At 37.5% G+C, this 20,928-nt stretch overlaps 1 protein-coding gene across 4 annotated transcripts in view; it reads left to right on the top strand.

Annotated features, from left to right (window-relative positions):
* FGF12 (fibroblast growth factor 12) overlaps positions 1–20,928 on the top strand; it is a 506,805-nt gene that overhangs the window by 308,331 nt on the left and 177,546 nt on the right. For all 4 annotated transcript variants that reach the window (XM_070582533.1, XM_070582532.1, XM_070582531.1 and 1 more), the window contains one exon: positions 4,693–4,803. In XM_070582533.1, the coding sequence (XP_070438634.1) occupies positions 4,693–4,803 (111 nt within the window). The remainder of the gene's footprint in view (positions 1–4,692; positions 4,804–20,928) is intronic.

The raw sequence follows: 20,928 nt of genomic DNA, 5'->3' as shown, positions 1-20,928 counted from the left end.
TAATTAGTATCAATATATTATGATTACTAAAGTCCATACTTTATTCAGATTTCCTTACTTTTTACCTAATGTTCTTTTTCATCCCAGAATTCCATCTAGAATACCACATTGCATTTAGTTGTCATGTCTCTTTAGACTTCTCTTTGCTGTGACATTTTCTCAGACTTTCCTTATTTTTGATAAACTGGACAAGTTTTCAGGGGTACTGGTCAGCTATTTTGTAGAATGTCCTTCAGTTGGGATTTGTTTAATGTTTTTCTCATGATTAGACTGAAGTTGTGGATTTTGAGGAGGGTGATCACAGAGGTCAAGTGCCATTCTCATACATCGTATCAAGGGTACATACTGTCAGCACGATTTATGACTGTTGATGTTGATCTTGATCACCTGGCTGAGGTAGTATTTTGTTTGTCAGGTTTCTCCACTGTGAAGTTACTCACCAGTCCTCCACCCCCTTTTTATATTGTACTCTTAGAAAGGAAGTCATGATGCACAACCAATGAAAGTTTCTTTCCTATTCACCTAACTGTCCAAGGTGAGTATTTCTGATGGTTGCTGTCTTTTCTCCACCAGTTATTCAGGGGCCCAGAATTCTTCTATTTTGTTGACATCCCCTAGGGCTTTGTCATTTAAATCCAGCCAGTTTTAGGAAAAGAGAATGTGGAGGAGAATGTTTGCTTTTAAAAGCCTCGGCCTGAAAATGGCACACATCACTTCCACTTACGTTCCATATGACACTCATTCATCTGCCAAACCTAACTGCAAGGGAGGCTAGGACATATGGTCTAGCTGGGTGCCCAGGAAAAGGAGGAAATGGATTTGGGAGAAAAGCTAGCAGTATTTGCTACACCACTTTAGAGTACAAAAGATAACAAACCAAACCCATGCCCCCCCATCTAATAATATAGCCATCAATTCATGAAAAAAAAGGAAAACCATAATCTTAGAATCAAGGAGAGTCATACAAATTGAATAAAAACTTAGCTTAATGAAAAACATATTCCATTGACTTTATTTTTCTTATTTCACTGTTGACCTGTGAATGTTTGTTGAGAGTAGGCTGTTACTCGCATGTCAGCATTTGACAGCCCCTGCCGTATAATATGCCTATAGCAGACTGCATCATTCCCAGCCATGCTGTTTTTTGTGCCTCTGCCATTGTTTGTTTGTCTGGAATGCCCTTCCTCTGATTTCTTTGTGTAGGAAAATTCTACTCACTCTTCAAGTGATAGATGAAGTGCCTTCATCCAACCTCAAGACAGGATTAGTCCCTTGGTCTTTGGTGCTATCATGTCACTTGGCTTCTATTCATCATTTAACAGCTATCCTACACTGGTATTCTATCTGAATATGTTTCATCTGTTGGAGTGGGTGCTCCCTGAGGACAGCACAGGTTTTATTAACCTCTTAGATCCCTAAGCATAGTCTGACAAATAAGCAAATTTGTTGAATGCACCCAGGATGCTGGATGTTCCAAAAAGTGGCCTCGTTTTTTTAACCTCTTTCTTTAAATACAACAAAACATGTTCTCCAACCCTCCCCTCACCTCTGATTATAAAGGTGACCCTCACTTATGATAGCCAAGCCTTCATGGAGAAGGTGATCTTGAGCTGAGCCTGGAAAGGTTGGTAGGGTTTGATAGATAGGAATAAGGGTACAGACAGGCTGTCCTGCTTTCTATGATGCATCCTAAGTTCAGGGCATTTGTTCAATACATGGTCAGGTCTCCTTTGAAACATCTATAGTGCAAGACACTCACTTTCATAGATCATCACATGATTAAAACTCAGACTCCAAGCTTGTTCTGGCACTGCTCTTGGACGGTGGGGGATGGTATAAAAGCCTGCTGCTCATTATCCTGAACAGGAGCTACCAACCTGAATTCCCAGGGCCCCAACAGGGGGATAGCTTCACCATAGCGAAAGAAGTGTTTAATTACAGCCACAGAAAGAGGAGCATGAACAAAACAATCATTTGCAGGCATTAATGACTCAGCTGCCATGCATCTTATTACCAACCACCACATGACTTCTTAAAGTGACCTTATCAAGCTCATTAGAAATAAAATATGAATATAAGACGGTTGTCCCAGGGCTGGCCCCATGACAGAGTAGTTAAGTTCACACGCTCTGCTTTGGTGGCCAGGGTTTGCTGGTTAAGATCCTGGGCATAGACCTACACACTGCTCATCAAACCACGCTGTGGTGTCATCTCACATGGAAGAACTAGAATGACCTGCAACTAGAATCTACAACTATGTACTGGGGCTTTGGGGAGGAAAAAAAAAGAGGAAGATTGGCAACGGATGTTAGCTCAGGGCCAGTCTTCCTCACAAGAAAACAAAAACCAAAAACCAAAAACACAGGTTGCTTTAATTAGGGAAAAAAAAAAGAGAAGACAATTGTCCCCTTCCTTCTATCCTTTTCCTTATCTACTCTTAGCCCACTGACTTTAGTGACTTTACGAGCTCCATTAATATTTTATTAAAATAGAAATTAGGAGACATAGAGACTGTTCACAGAATGCTCCCTTTACCTTGCTTACACTATTGCCTCAATTTTCATGGTTGAAAAATTAGACCATAATTAGGATTTATTTTCTTATGAGGTTTTTCAATTCATACTATCACATGTATTTATTCATTTGAAATTCCCAATGATTATAGTCAGTGTAGGAATTACTTTTCCCATTATACAGCTGTGAAAACTGAGCCTCAGATGTTAAATGGCCTGTCTAAGACCACATGGCAATTGTGGTTCAGAGCTGTGTCTTCAGACTCCATGTCAAAATCTGGGTGTGCCACATCAGCACTTGCCTGTCAACCAGTTAGCCTCATGGCAGAGGCTCATATGTTCTGTTTATTTCTCCCGATTATAAAAGTGATCCTCACTTACAATAGCCAAGACTTCATGGAGGAGGCGATCTTGAGCTGAGCCTGGAAAGGTTGGTAGAGTTTGATAGATGGTAATAGGGGGACAGGATATTTTTTTGCAGTGAGCTTAGTTAGCTACATGCTCCTCCAACATGTCCCTAGTAAGTCAGATTGGGTGGACCCAAGGAGGGAGCACATTGAAGATGAATCTATACCTTGATTTCTGCAACCTCTTAGGGCAGAGGATTCTAAACTCAAAGTGATTTTAAGTCAAAGGTGCTCAAAGTCAGTAGCGACTCATAGAAGGAACCTAAAGATCACTTTAGTTCAACTTCCGGATTTTATTGATAAGGAAATTAAGGCCTGCAAATTAAATAATTTGAATTTATTTAATTCACAAAGATAATACTTGGTTATCAATCAAAATGCCTAATTTCCAGTTCTGATCTTTTTTCACTTCCCTGCTTCCTCATTACCAATTTTCTTGGCATCTTTTCTGCTTCTTAGGACTGCTTTGAAGAAGACATGTTTGTATAGGCATTGCCTCATGTTCCTGAATATGTGTGACCAAGTCATATGTGCAAAAGTTAGCCATAGACATATGTAATAGAGAGCAGATCCATTCTCAAAGAGTTAGATTATTAACTAGAATTCTTATTTAGACCTAAACATCATAAATGTGTTTAGTTTAACACAGAGTACCTAGCATATTGCTCGACAAAAGAAGAGATTCTGAGTAAATATTGGTTGAGTTAATGGATGAAGAAATGAAACTGACTGGCAGTTGAAATTCAGTGATTGTCCTTTTGAGGATAACATGTTGCTTCTTCAGCAATCATATTGTTTCCATCTTTGCCTCAATTTGTATCACCAGAAGCAGTATTTTTCTTTTTCTACTCATTTTTTATGAAATAATTAGAGCTATAAATGCACTAGAATAGTCTAATTTTTGCCCAACACTAAAGTAGAGGCAGAGATGGCAGTGCTGCCATAGAAAATGGATTGCTGCTGACAGCCAGCACCACCACGAGAAAGCTTTAAATATTTATGTTAGCTGATATACAAAAATCCAAATGCAGTCTACAAAGGTCAGTTTGATGGTATTGGTGTGTGGGGAGTTTTTAAAAGCCGAGGACAACTTCTAGGTTGAACTACTTAGAGAACTATGCATGACTTGATTTTTTTTGTACTGGAAAAATGACTTTTGTAGTACTGGACCTCCTCTCTGCTGAGGTGTTTACTGAAGCTGAAAGCTGTTTCCACATACTTTCTAGTGACGTCTCATGGCCATGAGGCTTTTGCTTTTTCCTGTGATTCACATCCAAGTCATTATTTCCAGCTGAACTTGATCAGAATTTCAAAATCCAGGAGTTTCTGATGGATGGTTGACATTCAGCAGAAATAAAAGTCTTCCAGGGCCTGACGATGACTGCCGGAAGCTTAGGAATTATAGCGGCAGTTTGGTCTAAACAGTGATTCTGGAATGGGACCGTGAAATTGGTGACATCCTGTAGTCAGACACTAGGTGCACGAGGGAGAGAAATAATTCACTTTTTAGCATGCCTCTGTATTTCCCTAATCATAATTAGCTTTTATTTACTTACATTTGGTTTACTGCTATAAGTATTATGGCTCTGCCTTTAGAAGGAAAAAAAAAGTAAAGATATGTTACTGAAAGGCCCCTTTTCCAAATCCTTATTTCAATGTTTAAGCCATTGGCATTTACGTGTTTACTTTAGAGAATGTTTTTGACAATTTGCAAGCGTGCATTTTTATAAACAAAATAAAAATTTGAATAATCATTTCTTTTTGTGTTGCAGAACCCCAGCTGAAGGGAATCGTGACAAGGTTATTCAGCCAGCAGGGATATTTCCTGCAGATGCACCCAGATGGTACCATTGACGGGACCAAGGACGAAAACAGTGACTACAGTAAGGAACATTAGCTTCTTGAAATCCAATTACAATCAGATGTATGGCCCAGTGTATCTTAGACTTAGAGCTTGGCCAGGCTGCCTTTTGAACTATTTAACTATTAGCAAGCTGGTGTCTTTTCCTTTATCCTTCTTGCAATGATTCCTTATAGCAAAGAGACAGTAAAGGGGAGAGATTATGTACTAAGTGAGGAGATAGGAGACCTGGTGGAGTTCCAACTGGTCAATGGACAAGAATATCCTCCCATCCCACTGTTTGATGGTGATAAGTATTCATAGTAACAGGGCAGATCTTCTAGCACTAGATGATATTTTAATCCTAGATCCAAACAGTAAACATATTATAATAATTCTCAGAACGTCATTTCTGGCAGACCAAAATTACTTCTTAAGTTGAACATTGAATACATGTACATGTATATTACATGTTATTGATTTTAGAAGAAAAATATATTAGAATAGTGTGGTCATGTTTTACAGTATATATGATAATCGGATAATAAAGACTGATAGACATAAAATTTCGTTTATAATTTTTTGACATAAAATGTCAAATATTAAAAGATTTTTAATAATGTCCCTGGAAATAGTTTTTAACTATTGATTATAGAGTTGAGAAGTTTAATAACTAAAAAAAAATCATCAAGGTCTGATAGAGAATATTTGCATTTCAGAAAAGTGTCGGATACAAGCCTCAGAGCCAAGAATGATCACTTTCATCGTATCTTTCAGTTTCTGCATAATCATATATAGAAACCTGGGGGAACATTTGTGTTAGTCTAAAATTATGCAGGGTGTCCTATTGTTTCCTAGAGTTCAGCTGTATTCTCTGCTAGAGTTTTAGAGTTCAGCACATAGTATATGCTCATTAAATAAATGTCCAATTGCGTTGTCTTCTGATGGATGTGATTTTGTGGTCAGACTAACAATCTTCCAAACTGCACAAGGTCATCTAAGACACCTGGTGTTTTATAGTAAAATATCCTTTAAATTAAAAATAAAGGGGCCCAGCCCCGTGATCTAGTGTTAAGTTCACGCACTCTACTTTGGTGGCCTGTGGTTCCCTGTTTTGGATCCTGGGCGTGGATCTAGCACTGCTCATCAAGCCATGCTAAGGTGGCGTTCCACATAGCAGAACTAGAAGGACTAGAACTAAAATATACAACTATGTACTGGGGGGCTTTGGGGTGAAGGAAAAAAATAAATAAATAAATAAAGATATCAGGGGCTGGCCCGGTGGCATAGCAGTTAAGTTCACACACTCTGCTTCGGCGGCCTGGTGTTTTCTGGTTCCAATCCTGGGCACAGACCTACACACTGCTTATCAAGCCATGCTGTGGCAGGCATCCCACATATAAAGTAGAGGAAGATAGGCACAGATGTTAGCTCAGGGCCAGTCTTCCTCAGCAAAAAGAGGAAGACTGGCAGCAGATGTTAGCTCAGGGCTAATCTTCCTCAAATAAATAAATAAATAAAGATTTGAGGAAAAATCTACAATCCGTGAAGTGTGAAAATGCTCGTCTACCCTTTCTAAATTATTCTTTCTTCACTTAATATTACACATTGCAAAGTATGAATTACACCAAAGAAAAGATCTTATTGTGGAGAATTTCATCCCAGTTTTCTGCAAAGTAGTTGATTAGCTTCTTGTGGTTTGCATTGCTGGTTTGTGTTCTTGGGAATGCATTCTTTAAATGATTCATGTTTTCAACTGAGTATGGAAGAGCGAGGATGCTTTTCTCTCCACGTAGGATTTTCATCTCTCACATTTGTAATTGAATGTAGATTCAGTGAAGCTAAAAGTGTAGATGGAAGGAATCAGGGGGATTGCTTAGCTGTGTCACCCGGGCTGTCCCTGGGGTATCCCTTGATCTCAGTTTCTTTTTCTATAAAATGAGGGGGCTGGAGATGATAATATTAATATTCTCTGTCAGCACCATTCACCCAGCTTAAGAAAAAAAGATTGAAAAGTTATAAGTTGATGAAGATAGATTCAATCCCCAGGTAAAGTAAATAGTCATACTCGGTTCCACACAAAGCAACTGTAACCCAGATAGCTATCCTGCAGATGCGTGACATTTATCATGGGGCAGTGACAGAGGGCGGGAGTGAACGTGTGAGGTCAACTAACACAAATCCTTCCTTCACTATTTCTAGCGAAATAATTGAAAGTGCTTTCTCTGCTAATGCTAAGTCAATGGCTGGTGTAAATCCACACCCACATATACATACATACATTTATACACAAATACTTATATATGTATAGTAAAATATATATATGTAAGTATAATGGCATTATGCATAGCACACACACACACTGAGGGTGATGTATTTTGTCAAATACTTTCAGAAACTGTTTTAATTCACAAATTTAAACAATCACTTTTTATTAAGATAAACGTTTACATACACTTTTTGATGTGTTGGTATTAGAAGTAGTTTAGATTGGGCCAACCTGGTGGTACAGTGGTTAAGTTCTTGCGCTCCGCTTTGGCAGCCCAGGGTTCGCCGGTTCGGATCCTGGGTGCAGACATATGCACAGCTTATCAAGCCATGCTGTGGCAGCTACCCCACATGTAAAATAGAGGAAGATGGGCACAGATGTTAGCTCAGGGCCAATCTTCCTCAAAAAAAAAGACAGTTATATTTATAAAATAATAAGACTAAGATAACTTCGTCTGTATACCCAACCCCTGGCTTAAAATTTAGTTCAAGATATCAGTCTATTTGAACTCCCTGTGTGCTCTCTCTGATAGAGTCCTGTGATCCTTTAGTACCAGACATAACAACTATCCTGAATTGGGCAATTTTTTATTTCCACGCAGTTTTAAAATATATTTTTCACATATATCTATTTAAATCATTTTTACTATTGTTTTACATATTTTTAAGCTTTTTATCAGTAAAAACATTACTGTATATAACTCTTATGTACTTTCCCTCCCCAATATTATGATTGTGAGATGCATATGGATGATATATTTGCTTTCTAGCGTTCATTTTCATTTTTGTAAACTATCCCATTGCACGAATGTACCCTAGTATATTTATACACTCTCTTTTTGGTGGATAATTATCATTTCTATTTTAAGACAATTGCAAACAGTGCTGCTAAGATATTTCTTATAGATGTTGAAGAGACCTTCCCTGAGCATCCTTTATAAAATTGCACACTTCACTTTGGCTCCCTCTGTTCTGATACCCCACTATTTTTTCTATTCATAGCTCCTATGACCACCTGATGTATATATTGTTGCTATTTATTTGTTTATTTTTGATCTTCCTCCCAGGAGAATGTAAGTTCCATGAAGAGAGATTTTGTTTTGATTTTTAATGTATCTTTAGAACCTAGAATGATCTCTAATACATACAACAATGGAACAGATGAATTAATGACTCCTTGTGCACATGTGCAAAAGTTTCTCTAGGTCATTGCCTAAGTACTCTGTTTACCCAAATATTTTTTAACTTTTTCTTTTGAAATAATTTTAGACTTCAGAAAAATTACAAAGTAATATAGGGAATTTCTGTGTACTCTTCACCCAGCTTCCCCTAAAGGTACCATTTTATGTAACAATAGTACAATTATCAAAACCCAGAAATTAACACTGGTACAATACTATTAATTGACATCATTTATATTTTACCAGTTTTTCAACTAATGTACTTTCTTCTGTTCTGTCCTATATTTTTTAATTGAAAAATGTCCAACAAAAATAATTTTTATTTATACTTTTTTGAGAGGGAAATTAGAGGTAAAAACATCAGAGAAGGATTTAAATTCCACTTGTGTTTTTAACAGAAAATGATAAGCCTCTAAGATGTTAAAATGCCTTTTCTTTCTCTACTTTGTGTGGGCAGGAGTAAAAGCATTTGATTGTTTGAAAAAAAAAAATCTTGTTACTATGAGCATCTGTCAGAAATGTGTTGTTTGGTTCACAAAACATCATTAGGTCTGACCAACCTTACCAGGGTATCTTGGATAGAATTGATAAAGACACCTGTTCTTTTGTTCATGAAGCAAAGACTAATTGCACGTAATTGAGTACAAAAACAAATGGGCTTGTCAGCAGCAACAGATAAGAATCTCTGCAAATGTAATGATAACAAAAGATGTAAAATTGTGTTGGAACACTGGCACAAAAAAGACAATTGCAGTTTGGAGAGTATTAATAGGAATATTTTACATAAAATTAGAAAGGTAATTATTCTGCTCCACCAGTTACCATAAGAGAAGATGCTTTTGAGGAGGTCAAGCATACTGAGGGGAAAACAATTAAGATATTATAACCAAATTCATTGTTCTCCTTTCTTCTGAACAAAAAAATAAAAAATTAAGAGCCTTTTGACTATGGAATGAGCTGCCTGATAAATTAGTATAATGGTGAAGCTGGAGATATGCAAGCAGATGCTGTACTGGTTCTGGAAGAGGGTTTTACAAGAAAACCCCTTTCATGTGGGAGGGGGAAGAAGGTGGTGGTGGTTGGGGTAGTTGTAAAGTCAGTGACTTTAAGACCTCTTTCAGTCTTGAGGTTCTTTTAAAACTTATTTTGAATAAGCAAGATAAGTATATGGTACAAATTTGTAAAGGTGCTAAAGGGTATACAATTGAGAAAGAGCAAAACAGTTGCTGACAGTCCCTGACAGCCGGGAGTGGGCTTGGCATTCCCAGCAGACCTTGGTGCTCTTCCATTGAATAGAAACAGTTTCACGGGAAATCAAATCAGAAGAGGCCACTGTGACCATGATGGATCAGGACAAAAACAAGACCGCTCTGTAATCATGTCTGAACACAGACAAAAACAAGAACGTCGTCCAAGCTACAGAATAATCAAATATTTGTCTGTCCTGGCTTATAGGAGTGCCTCCTGCTTGCTTATTCACCAAACACAGCTTTAACGTTGCTCTATTCTTCTTGCCTTACAGATAAGAATTATTAAGATACCCAATCGTAGAATTATACCCGCTTCCTTAGAGCATCCTATCCGGAGTACATCGACATTTCTTTAAGCCCTCGCTAAAATCACTTAACACAGCCCAAGTTGTGTAAGTCCTTTCTTACACCTTCTTATTAAGACATCCCAGTTCTGCCATGGTGTGTATTTTTCCTCCTTGCTGTGAGTCATTAAACCCCACTTTGACGACCATGGATGTGTTTCTTTGGTTGGAAAACATTGACATAATCAAAGCAATTTTCTGTCGCTCCCCTCTCTGCCACCTGGCCGCATTTCTTGGTTTTCTTTTGGATATAGCCTATGCATTTATCAACATATACAATACTATATATCTATGTCTATATCATTGATATCTATATCTTGTTGAGGACCTTTTTTTTTACTTGAAAAAAAGAGTTTTGCATATTAGCTCATATTTAAATGGGATAATTTATTTAACCTAGCTTCCTATTGACGGAAATTTCAGTTCTTTCCAATATTTGCTACTGTAAACAGTACTATAAAAAATATCCTTTCGCATAAGTCATTTTGCATGTGCGCAAGTGTATTTATAGGGTAGATAATTAGAAGTGAAATTGCTGGGTCAAGGGTATGCGTTTTTTAAAATTTGAAAGATATCTATTTGTTCCCCATCATAAAAATTTACACTGAGAATGTCTGTTTCCTTACCTTCCAGTCAACACAATGTATTATCCAACTTTTGGTTTTTTGCTATCTAAAAACATAAACTTTAATTTTTCTTATAATGAGTTAGGTTGAACACTTGTTCATATATATTAAGAGCCATCTGCACTTCTTTTTCTATGAAAGGTCTGTTTATATCTGCTTTAATGCAATATTTGTTTTTCCATTTGTAGGAAATCTATTTATATTTTAAAAATCAGCTCTTATTATATGAGTTACAAATACTTTTACTCATTTTGTTGTTTGCCTCTGAATGTTTTTGCCATGCTATTTTATTTTAAATATACTTTTATGCTCTCAGTTTTTCTTTCCTATTTAGAAAAGCTTTACTCAATCCGGGATTATAAAAGAAACTCCCATGTTTTGTTTTAATAAGCCATTGTTTCATTTTTATACTTAATATTTAATTAATGTGGAATTTATTTCTTGAGATTTTTTTATTCTAGACTTATAATATTTTGTGTTCTTATCTACCGATTACAAATTCAGATACAGTTCCTTCAGATTTTATGAATATACTGAAATCTCCATAAATTCAGCATAAAGAAACAAATTTCAAAATGGTCTATATCCGAGTTTCAGAAACCCAACTGGAAATTTAAAAATTGTCGTCTAGTTATGTTTTCTATACAATACCAAACATATGATGTTTTGATACCACCAGCCACAAGTATATAGGCACAGCCACAGCCAACAGAAGCTCTGTGTTGCTAAAGTATGAACAGAAACATGATCCAAATGGTTTGGTGGAGAAATTCTCAAGGACATAAGGTATGCTATAAAGACCTCTAAAGATGTTCTGTCTCCCTAACAAGGGGTCTTTCTGGACAAGGACTTCATCTCTTTCACCTAGTGAAGCATACACATTATAGTACTCATAAGAGAGTAAGAGCTATGCCATATCCAATTATAGGGATATTATTTCCTTCTAGTGTCATCTACACTTTAAGACTATGTCATCAATTTGTATGTGTGAAATCACACCTACAGGTTGGATGAAAACAAAAAGAAATGCATGTGTTAGACTGCTGATTTTCCTCAACCAAGGTTATTTACATAATCTTGAGCAACACATTGGTGCATGTAACGCCGTTACTCTTATAGTGGCATATCTTTTCAAGAGCAAAATTAATATTCAGTCTTAGCTTACAAATGCAGTTACTTCACTTGATTTATTTTTAACAGTGGAAAAATGTTGCCTTTTGATTTAATAGGTAGAAGAAAAGTAATGGACATTTGCTAGAAATCTATGTTTTTTGTTGACTGTGTTTTAATTTTAAAGACCATGCCTCCAAATAATATTTGTGGAAGGTTTGAGCAAGAACCAATCATTTCCTTGAATAGTTTACCCATTCACCTAAAATCATAAGGAAATAACTCCTCAGACTTTTTTTAACCTTGGCCTCTTACCTTCTCATGGGACTTATATTTCTTTTTGATCCTAAGACTTCTCCCTTTGTGTGTCCCTCTGGTCAGTACAGCAAAGCATGAGCCATTTAAAATTATCCTCCTTCCTAGTTGTTCTATGACCATTTATGGGCATATTAATAGGCAGTATACATGGTAGATGAGAATCTTATGGGAGCTGCTTAACCAAGTGTATTCCTAGAAAGAGTTGAGGACTGAGGTTGCCTTTAGTCTCTTCTTGGCTCTGTGAGGTAACCAGTGCTTTGGCCTTGGGCAAGTGATGTAAACTTTCTCAAATACAATCTCTGATTGTACAAAATGAGAGGAACAGAGAATCTCTAAGATTTTGATAGCCTCTCATTTAATTCTCGTTAGAAGCGAATGTATGCTCAGAAACACTGATTGACAGCTTTCATTTTCATTAATACCGTTTTTTCTGAAAGGTATGTTACTGGCAGGAAATCTTCAGTTTACAAATCCCTCTGTGATATTCTCAAGGTGTGTACAAACATCTGCAGAGTCACACACATAACTCATAGAGCCAGAATTTGAATGCAGGCTATCTGACTTGAGATTCTGTGCCTTTGAGTTAGTTATTTAATCTCTTCGTATCATAGTTCCCTCATTTGTTAAGTGGAAATAATAATAGAATTTAGATTATTGGGTTCTTGCGTAAATTAAATGGGTCGATTCACAAAAAGTGCTTGAATTAGTGACTAAAACACAGTTACATGTTGTCAGTTGTTGTTAGTCTCATCATTAGGGGTAAGAGTCTTGGTTTTCAAAGGAGCTCATAGACAGTGGCAATTTAACACAAGTAGAATTCTTAGTGGTGGTGACTATCGTTACATGAAAGCATTTCAAGGTGCTTAAGCTGGTGGGTATTGAAGATTACTCTAAGTCAGTGGTTCACCAAGTGCGTAGTCCCCGGACCACCAGCATCAGCACCATCTGGGAACTTGTTAGAAATACACGTTCTTGAGCCTCACCCTAGACATGCTAAGTCAGAAACTCTGGGCTGGGGCTTAGCAATCTGTTTTGACAAGCCCGCCAGATGATTCTGATGCCCTGCAAGAGGTAGCACTGGTAGCTCGCCTCTGCACCCAGGATTTGTAGTGTTCACATTTGCTAAGGAAGGCAATCTGTGTTTCGGGACTGTCATACCTAGTTCTAGGCGTAACTGATTCCTAATTTAATAGGGGAAGCATAGGTCTGAAGGCATTCTGATGAAAAGCGTACTGAAATTCAGACTTTCTAGTATCTAAAACGTGTGGAATCTGTTCCATTTTGATTTATTTTCTGGAAAGAGTCAGAGCTCAATTCTAGACAGATATGTGATCAAACATAGGTTTGGGGATTTACAAAAAACATATATAATGATATAAGTAAGCTTATACCATATAGTTTTATTTCTTAGAGCTTTTACACATGCTAATTCCTTTGACTTGGAATGACTTCCCCAATCTTACCCACCTGCTAAGCCACTCTTACCCTTCAGAACCCTTCTCAACTCTTATCTCCTCTGTCTCTGTGAGGCCTTCTCCATCTGTGCCCCAAACTGCCACCTTCACACAAAACCCACAGTAATCACTCACTTCACTGTATTGTGTTTGAACCCTGTGTGTACATTTACAGCTGCACAAAGCACATTATACTGCAATTCTTTATCTGCATTTGTGTTTCCCATGTTAGAGTGGAATGACCTTATTTACCCTTCTGCCTACCAGAGCAATGGACGTTTTCCAAGATCCCAAACTGGAGGTCTACGCAGATGTGTTTCATTCAACTAGCACACTTCAGGGAAAAAAAGTGAATGTATTCAAGCAATGGGTGCACCTACTTTCTCCCGTATTTTCCTCCTACCTATGTAGACCCTGAAGACTTTTGAGTTTAGGATACCTGTGGCTCTTACTCAATGTTTGTGAAATCAAAATAACTGGATACAACTTCAAAGGAAGAGTGTAAATCACTTAAATATCATGAACTATAAGGCAAAGTAGCTTGGACAGCGAGTCAGATAACCTGCTCTTCAGGCCAGGTCTGGTCCCTCATTAGCTGTGTCATCTTGTTTAAGTCACATAAGCTTTCTAGCTTTCTGTTCCTTGGTTTTCTACTCTGTAAAATGAGGTGTTTGGAAAAGATCATCTCCAATATCTCAGACAGATCTGAAACTTTGAAAGCCCATAAATTGGCAATGATTTTTCTTTCTACCTTTGAAATACTTGAAACTTTCCCTTTTAAACATATTACAAAAAGGGGCAAAATTATAAGAGCAGATAGTACAATAATTTTTGCACTGATTTTTTTTTTGAGAGAAAGAGGAGGGAAAGTACTTTCTTTTTTCTTTTTTTTTTAAAGGTTGGCCCCTGAGCTAACATCTGTTGCCATTCTTCTTTTTTTCTTCTACTTCTTTTTCTTCTCTCCAAAGCCCCTCAGTACATACCTGTATGTTCTAGTTGTGAGTGCCTCTGGTTGTGCTCTGTGGGATGCTGCCTCAGTGTGACCTGACGAGTGGTGCCACGTCCAAGCCCAACATCTGAACCCGTGAAACCCTGGGCCTCCTAAGCAGAGAGCGCAAACTTAACCACTCTGCCACGGGGCCGGCCCCTTTGCACTGAATTTGAAGACTAGTAAATTCACTCCACCCTCAAACTATATAGAATTTGACCACTTCTTGATACCCCTATTGCCACTACCTAGTCCAAGTTACTCTCATCTTTGGACTTTTGCAATAGCTTCCAAACTGATCTGGTTACTTAAAACTTTCCCCCTTCAGCCTATTATCCACACAGTAGCCTGAGTGACCCACTTAAAACATAAGTCAGATAAACCCACTTTTCTGCTCAATCTCTTTCATCATACACCATGAAGGCTAAAAGCCAAATTTCATGCTATGACCAGTAAGGTTTTACATAATCCCTTCCATTACCTCCTGGCTATTCTCTCTCCCCTTTCTTTTGACTAATCTTGCTGTTCCTCTAACATACCGACCATGCTCCATCTTCAATGCATTGGTACCAAATATCTAAATAGTGACTCCCTCATCTTCCTCACTTCCTTACTCAAAGTCAGGCCTTTTCTCATGGAGGCCTTTTCTGGTTAATCTACGTAAATTTCAGTCCCAGTCTTCAACCTTTCACTCTCCCCTGGCAACTTCATTTATTTTTCCCCTCTAGAAAACTCACCAGTATCTAATATACTTATTTATTTTATTATTTCCCTCCTTTACTAAAATGTTCCCTGTATAGAACACACATTTTCCTCATTCAGACTTACCTATGTCTTTTCCACTAATTATATCATCTACTAACAATGAGATCAATTGCCTTTTGTTTTTAAAACCTTTTTCTGATTTCTTTAACTGGAAGTCCTGCTTTTTCCCTGCATACACTGTACATCTAAGATATTTATGCAGTTTCATCATATATATGACTTATTTACTTCCTTTGGGTTATAAGTTCCTTAAGAGCTTTGACTATGTCTGGTTTATCTCTGTGTTGGCATGTCGTAAGTTCTTAATAATAGAAAGGGATAGTTTAATTCATAGTAGCAATAGTATAATCAGACTACCATTTAAATTGAAAGGTTTAATTAAAATATAAGCTCCACAGGGGCAGGGAGCTCTGTCTGCATGTTGCCCTGTTGTATCTCTAGCACCTAGAATAGTGCCTGACACATGTTAGGTTTTCGATATTTGTGGAATAAATGAATGAAAGTGAATTCCGAGAACAACCCCATCAAAAATGAATATGATTTTGTGGAACAGCACCTAACTTAAAGGATTAATGCAAAGTGGATCATGTTTGCATTTTGTTTTGAGAATGACAGACAATTTAAGAGACTTCAAAGGATGGATAAGGAAATCATTTCCCATTATGAAAATACGAAGAAAATTGAGTATGCTTCGTCTGGAAAAGTGAACTCTATAGCAATAATAGTAAAAGAAGACACTCTTGGACAGTTTTAAATAGATCTTCAAAGCATTATGTGAATATATATTCATGGTGATAATTACAGAGGCGTCATTTTCTGAAAGCATGAAAATGGTACATTTACCCATAAGAGAGGGAGCCGTTGCTTTTAGTATTCAACTAGGACCAGCAGCTAAATTTAAGCTTATGTTGCAGGAGAAAGAAAATATACACTCAGGTGCTTTAGGAGTCAGGAATAAAAGGAGGAAGAGAGGGGTTCTTGAAGGAGTAGAAAAGACTAGAGTTATGATGAGTTAGAGATTATTAAAATTCCCCTGAAATTACTTGATTCTGAGGTTCTGAGATGTGACTTGATTTGCTAGAGATAGAGTAAGCAAAATTCAGTTCTGCTATATCCCCATATCCTGTGTTCCTTCCTCTGTATAAGTTATTGATGGAGAGGTTTTGCAGATTTGCCTACATCCTCACACTTAATGTAGGTTGTAATTAATGGCGGTGGGATTTGTCGTATGTGGCTGGTTTGCTTAGGTATTCAGGCCGTAGCCACCAACTAAATAAGAGATAAATCATAACTTTTCTCTCATGTGTCCTGTTTTCCAGGACATACTACCATGCAGTATAAAGGAAGAACTATGTATTTTCAATGAGGGGTTTGAAAAATAAAATGGTCACCTATGTGCCATGCATCATTTCTTAACCTATGAGTTTGGGGGCATATTAGATAATAACAGCCAATGTTTACTGAGTACTAAGGGTCTAGTACAGAAATGAAAGTTTTATAAATTTTGCTCATTTATCATAACAATCCTATAAATCAGGTACTGTAATCATTCCTACTTTGAAGATGAGTAAACGAGGCATAGGGAGTTTGAGTAATTAGCCCATGGTCACACAGATGTTTAATGATAGACCCAGAATTTGAACTCAATGAGTTTAGTTCTGGAGTTAATGCCTTTACCCACTCTACACTGAGTCCTCCCATTTATCTTTCCTGGTTAATATTTCGTAGTGCATAATAAACATTCTCTTAAATCATATCACTGCATTCTTTTGACAACACTTTTAAAAAGTATTAAGACAGGGAATATGGTTTACTTAAAAAATATTATGGTTGTTTACTTTAGACAAGCTAAACACTGAACTCCAGAGGATTTTTCTCCAATATGTTTGATGTATTTAAACTGTAAATTACAACATTTTTTGGAAATAGTAAACCATTATACAATGATTTTAAAGATCTTAAATATATATATATATATATGAAAGATCAGGTCTCGTATATCTGACTTGGGAAATCTGAGGTGTGTAGGATAGGAGTGCTTGTGTGTATATATCTATTCCCATATGTTTCTCAGTAGCCTAGATAGACTGGTACTGAGCAGACATCCAGCAATTGTCCTAGTACCTCTGCTTTCCCTGGTGCTGAGACAGAATGTGGAGCAAAGGTCCGTGTCAAATATGTCTGTACAGCATTACTAAGCCCCCTCCATAGTATTATAATTTAATTTAAAAATATCCTAAAGACAACTTCTCTTTGCTCCCTCTTACTTAGGTATTGGCAGAAAACATCATTTTTATCGTTCCCTTAGTGTGTACCAGAGATCAGTCCTGATACTTGGGGAAGCACTGTGGTGTATGAATAGCCCATAGGATTTTGAAGACAGACAATGATGGATATTAATATACATTTCTCCACTTACCAGTTGTATAAACTTGGGCAATTTGCTTAGCACTTTGAAACCATAGTTTCTCATCTGCAAAATGGGAATTATATGTAAAGACTTAAAGTATATAATATCAAATTTACCCTCATGGAAGGAAGTGCTTTGAAAAGTCAAAAGAGGAGAAATCTGTGCTACCTGAATGATGACCAAGAATAATTTCAGGGGAAAATGTAGGACTTGAGCAGAACTTTGAAGAATTGTGTAACAAGACTTGTTGGAAACTCATCTGTAGTTTCAGCACTCTTCTAGGCCCTAGAGCCAGCCTTCTCATCTTTAGAGGAATTTGATCAAAGTCTAATTCGGCAGTATTAAACCCCTCTACACTTGGAATTTCCTCCTGAGGGAGATGGAATGAATACAATTACACATGATCTGTACTCAGTCCTTTGATTCTGCTGACAATCTGATCAGGAAAAGCCTACTAAGAAGCAAAGGAAGACAGCCCATCTCCCACCTGTGTCCAAGTTCTCTAGAACAATCTCTCCAAAACTTTTGTGCATTAGAATCACCTGGGTAACTTTTAAAACCCTGATGCCCAAGTCTTATTCCAGATCAATAAAATCAGAATCTCTGAGGATGGAATCCAGGCATCAGTAATCTTTTAAAATAACACAGATGATTCCAAAGAGCAGTCAAGTATAATAACAGTGATTTCTTCTAGAACATTGCTTCTTGTATTTTAGCGTGCATCAGAATCACCTGGAAGGCTTGTTAAACTACTGCTTTTGGGGCCTTACTCCCGGAGTTTCCATTTAGGCATGTAGCCGGGCCTGGATAGTTTGTATTTGTAACAAGTTCACAAGACCGTACTCTGAGAACCACTGCTCTAGAACACTGCTTCTCAAACTTTACGTACATAGTGGTCATCAGGGAATCTTGTTAAACTCCAAATGTTGATTCCGCAGTTCTTGGATGGGACCTGAGACTCTGGCTTTCCAATGAGCTGCAGGAGACGTCTGTGCTACCCACACCAAGCTTTGGTCCACTGACTGTACCAGGTTTGGTAAGCATTAGTATCACTTGGAAGCCTCTTAGAACGACCCCAGAACTACTGAATATGAAATTGCTTTTTTTTTTTAAGATTGGCACTTGAACTAACATCTGTTGCCCATCTTCTTCTTTTTTTCTTCTCCCCAAAGCTCCCCAGTACATAGTTGTATATTCTAGTTGTGAGGGCCTCTGGCTGTGCTATGTGGGACGCCACTTCAGCATGGCCTGATGAGGGGTGCCATGTCCCCGCGCAGGATCCGAACCTGCGAAACCCTGGGCTGCTAAAGCGAAGCGCACGAACTTAACCACTTGGCAACCAGGCTGGCCCCTGAAGTTGCTTTTCAACAATGCTGCACGTTGGAATTATCTGAAGAGTTTAAAATATATTGATGCCTAAATTCAATCCTGACAATTTTTATTTAATTGCTTTGGGTGTGGCCAAAGCATCAGAATTTAAAAAAAAACAAACTCCCTAGCCTGAAACTTATATAATGTTATAAATCAATGTTACCTTAATAAGACAAATAAGCAAAAAACCTCCACAGAAGGTTGGAATATGCATCCAAAACCTTTGAGACAGAGCCCTGCAATGAGATTCGTTAAAGTTCAGTGCAAATCATTGCTGTTCTTTTATGGAATGTTCTGTGATATTTTATTGTAAAAGGAGGCCCCCAAGCTGGAGATGACAAATAAATGGCCCAAGTGCCTGTCCTGTGTCCACGATATACGTCACTAAATTCTCACAACATCATTGTGGTCTAGCCTCAGATGTCTTCTTCAGACATGGTTTTGGGCATCTACCCCAAAACGACTGGAATTTCCTATATGTCTGCAATATGCATGCTTCATCTTCATTAACACCACTGTATTGAGAGCCAACTGTGTTCTAGTTACCAGGTTACAATGATGACTCGGTTACAGTTCCTGCCTTCGAGCTGCTCCCAGAGCAGTAGAGGAGGCTGAACGTTTATGTAAAACAAAACTTAATAATGCAAATTAACACTGGTACTGCCAAGTGATTAGAAAAGTCACCAGATTTCAGAGATGAGAGAGATCCTCAAAAGCCATAGTGCTCAGCAAAAGTGGATTTTAAACTGCGTCTTGAAGAATAGGAACAAAATATGTAAGCTAAGATTAGGAGAATTGCATTTCAGATAAGGAGGCACAAAATCACCTAGTGGAGACAGCTCCTGCCATGTTGGGGAAAAACGAGCTGATTAGCTTCGGTGAAGCAAAGAGATTGTGTGGAAGTGTCACAGGACCATATTTTAGAGTGCCTTAACTGACACACACGGGAGTTGAAACTTTATATTTTAGGACATGGGGCATCAGTGCAAGTTATTGAGCAATTGCAATCGAGTGATAGGTGAAATGTGGTGCTTAGGAACTTCTGTAACTAGGGATTACAGTAGAGATGGGCTGAAGGAGAGATTTTAAGGTAGAGAATAGTAATGACAAAATCATCTTATTTCTCAAATTCTTTTTGCTCCTCCGTTTCTAAAAAAAAATCTTACCACATTTAGTTTTACAGATCCAGTTAATATTTTTGGAATGAGGCAGATTACATATATACATATATATGTATTTTTTTTAAATTATGAGCAGCAAATATAAAGAGTAGCACCATCAACATAACTTGAGTAGAATCATAAATGTTTCCTTTGTGGCTCTTTCAGTGACTTTCTTTTATTTAATTATAATTGCTCATCAGTATTGTGTGCATAAATTTTCAAAAGTGCTTTCTTGTTTTGGTAATTAATGATAATGAAGTACAAAGCTTTGTTTGAGCATATCTAAACCACCTCAAGCAAGTTTGCTTATGTTGTCTGTGTGTGATTTACTAAAGGCTTTGTACTTTCTGGGTGGGACATTTCTGCTTGGCTGAAAAATTCCTTTTAGGGCTTCCAAATTTATTTATTATAGTTCCATTTTTTTCCTCACATTCTTTACAACTACTTAGATTGTGGTTACTAGAATTTCCCTCTCTTTCTTAGAAGCAACAATATTTTCTAGCCTTATAGCCACCAGAACCTAGGCTGGCATCCTAACTCTTTCTTGGCTGACTTAATGAGCTGCGAAAACCACACCTTTGAGCTTCAGTGCCCTCATCAGTAAAGATGGATGCAGAGTACACATGTGGAGTTAGTTTTTTTTATTTCAGACTTTCACCACCTTGATGGCAGGTACCATGTCTATATTTTACGCCACTGTATTACAAGTGCCTAGCACAATGTCTGGAATACGTATGATGAATTAATGAATAAACCTAATAGATCACAGTGTCCATTTTGGCAACATAGTGTTAGATGGAAGATACAAATCTAAACAGCTTCAGAACATGCAGAGATTTCTTGAAGGATGCTTTCACCTATTGATCTTATGGACTGACACCTGTGCTGTTCACTGAGTTCTTCAAAGGGACTATGAGACA

Source organism: Equus przewalskii, chromosome 18 (genome assembly GCF_037783145.1).
Source record: "Equus przewalskii isolate Varuska chromosome 18, EquPr2, whole genome shotgun sequence".
Lineage (NCBI taxonomy): Eukaryota > Metazoa > Chordata > Mammalia > Perissodactyla > Equidae > Equus > Equus przewalskii.
Note: the sequence above shows the minus strand (reverse complement) of the source record. Positions and strands in the feature narration are given on the sequence as shown.